Source organism: Seriola lalandi, unplaced genomic scaffold (assembly GCF_002814215.2).
Source record: "Seriola lalandi dorsalis isolate HSWRI2012SDOR001 ecotype SW California unplaced genomic scaffold, Sedor1 jcf7180002007734, whole genome shotgun sequence".
Lineage (NCBI taxonomy): Eukaryota > Metazoa > Chordata > Actinopteri > Carangiformes > Carangidae > Seriola > Seriola lalandi.
In genome coordinates, this window is record NW_019478387.1 from 1 (window position 1) to 1,070 (window position 1,070).

At 43.9% G+C, this 1,070-nt stretch overlaps 1 protein-coding gene across 1 annotated transcript; it reads right to left on the reverse strand.

Annotated features, from left to right (window-relative positions):
- Window positions 1-247: 247 nt before the first annotated feature.
- Window positions 248-1,045, reverse strand: LOC111672073 (cyclin-Q-like; the record flags this gene model as incomplete). Its single annotated transcript, XM_023429363.2, has 2 exons — window positions 248-488; window positions 887-1,045. Coding segments are annotated over 2 exons (384 nt in total), but the record flags the coding sequence as incomplete, so codon positions are not given.
- Between the last annotated feature and the right edge of the window lie 25 nt (window positions 1,046-1,070).

Consider the following 1,070-nt stretch of genomic DNA (forward strand, 5'->3'; position numbering starts at 1 on the left):
TGAGTGTTGCAGATCATGTAATGTTATGTAAAGAGGGAAGCTGTAATAATATTATTTTATGTTTTATGTTTATCAGGAGCCACAGACATGATTCAAGCTAAATGCTAATATTAGCCTGTGTCTGTTTGCTAACGCATTTGCCAAACTTTTAACTTTACATAACGTTTTATCGTCCAATCAATAAAGTCACAGCTGCTTCTTCTTGATTGTTGACATGCACTCACACATTTTTGACTCTTCAGTCTGTAAATATGAACACAAAATCACACCTGCCACCACTCTCTCTCCCCGACAGGAAGCTCCACTCCGTAGCTGTTCAAAGCCAGGTACAGCGTCGCAATGGCAATGTGTTGAGGTTTGTGGCGGATACACATGGCTCCATGGTAACAGTCTCTAAGCAATGCCCAGGAAGTCTCAGACACAGGGGTTCGGGACCAGGCGTGGCGGTTCACCAGCGACTTCACAGAAAACAGGTAGTGGAGTAAATACTGAAGAAAGAGAGACAGAGAAAATGCTGTAATACTGTATTCAGTCTATATCTGAGTGATTCTATCTCTTTGTCTTAGTTTAAGCAGAAAGTTAATAATGTGCACAATGGCGATCAGCCAATCACAGGTGAGTAAAAGTCACCTGCACTAGAGACTTACAGTTTCTGGATCAATGAATGCAAGGGTCAAATAAAACAAAGAAATTAGAAAAGCTAGAAGATCATGATACAGAATTTTCAGCTAATATCTGAAAAAACCTTTTCAATCGATTTTACAGCGGCTGTACACAAACACACTGGGACAACCATGACAACATCAGCAGTAACAGAAGCAGACAAGGAGGCTCAACTCTAAACAGGGGGGACAGGGATACGCACATGTGCACAAACACACCATACCTTGTGAGGGTGTTCAAAGGAGACGTGGAAGTTGACCTGTCGGAGGATGAGGAGCTCACACTGCACCACGCTGTCCCTCAGGTCCCAGAACTCCTTGTCACATTCTAGAGGGGCGCTGCCACTGTTGAAATACCTGCGAGGGAGGAACAGAAGGCGAGACAAGAGAGTGTGAGGGAGGAGGAGG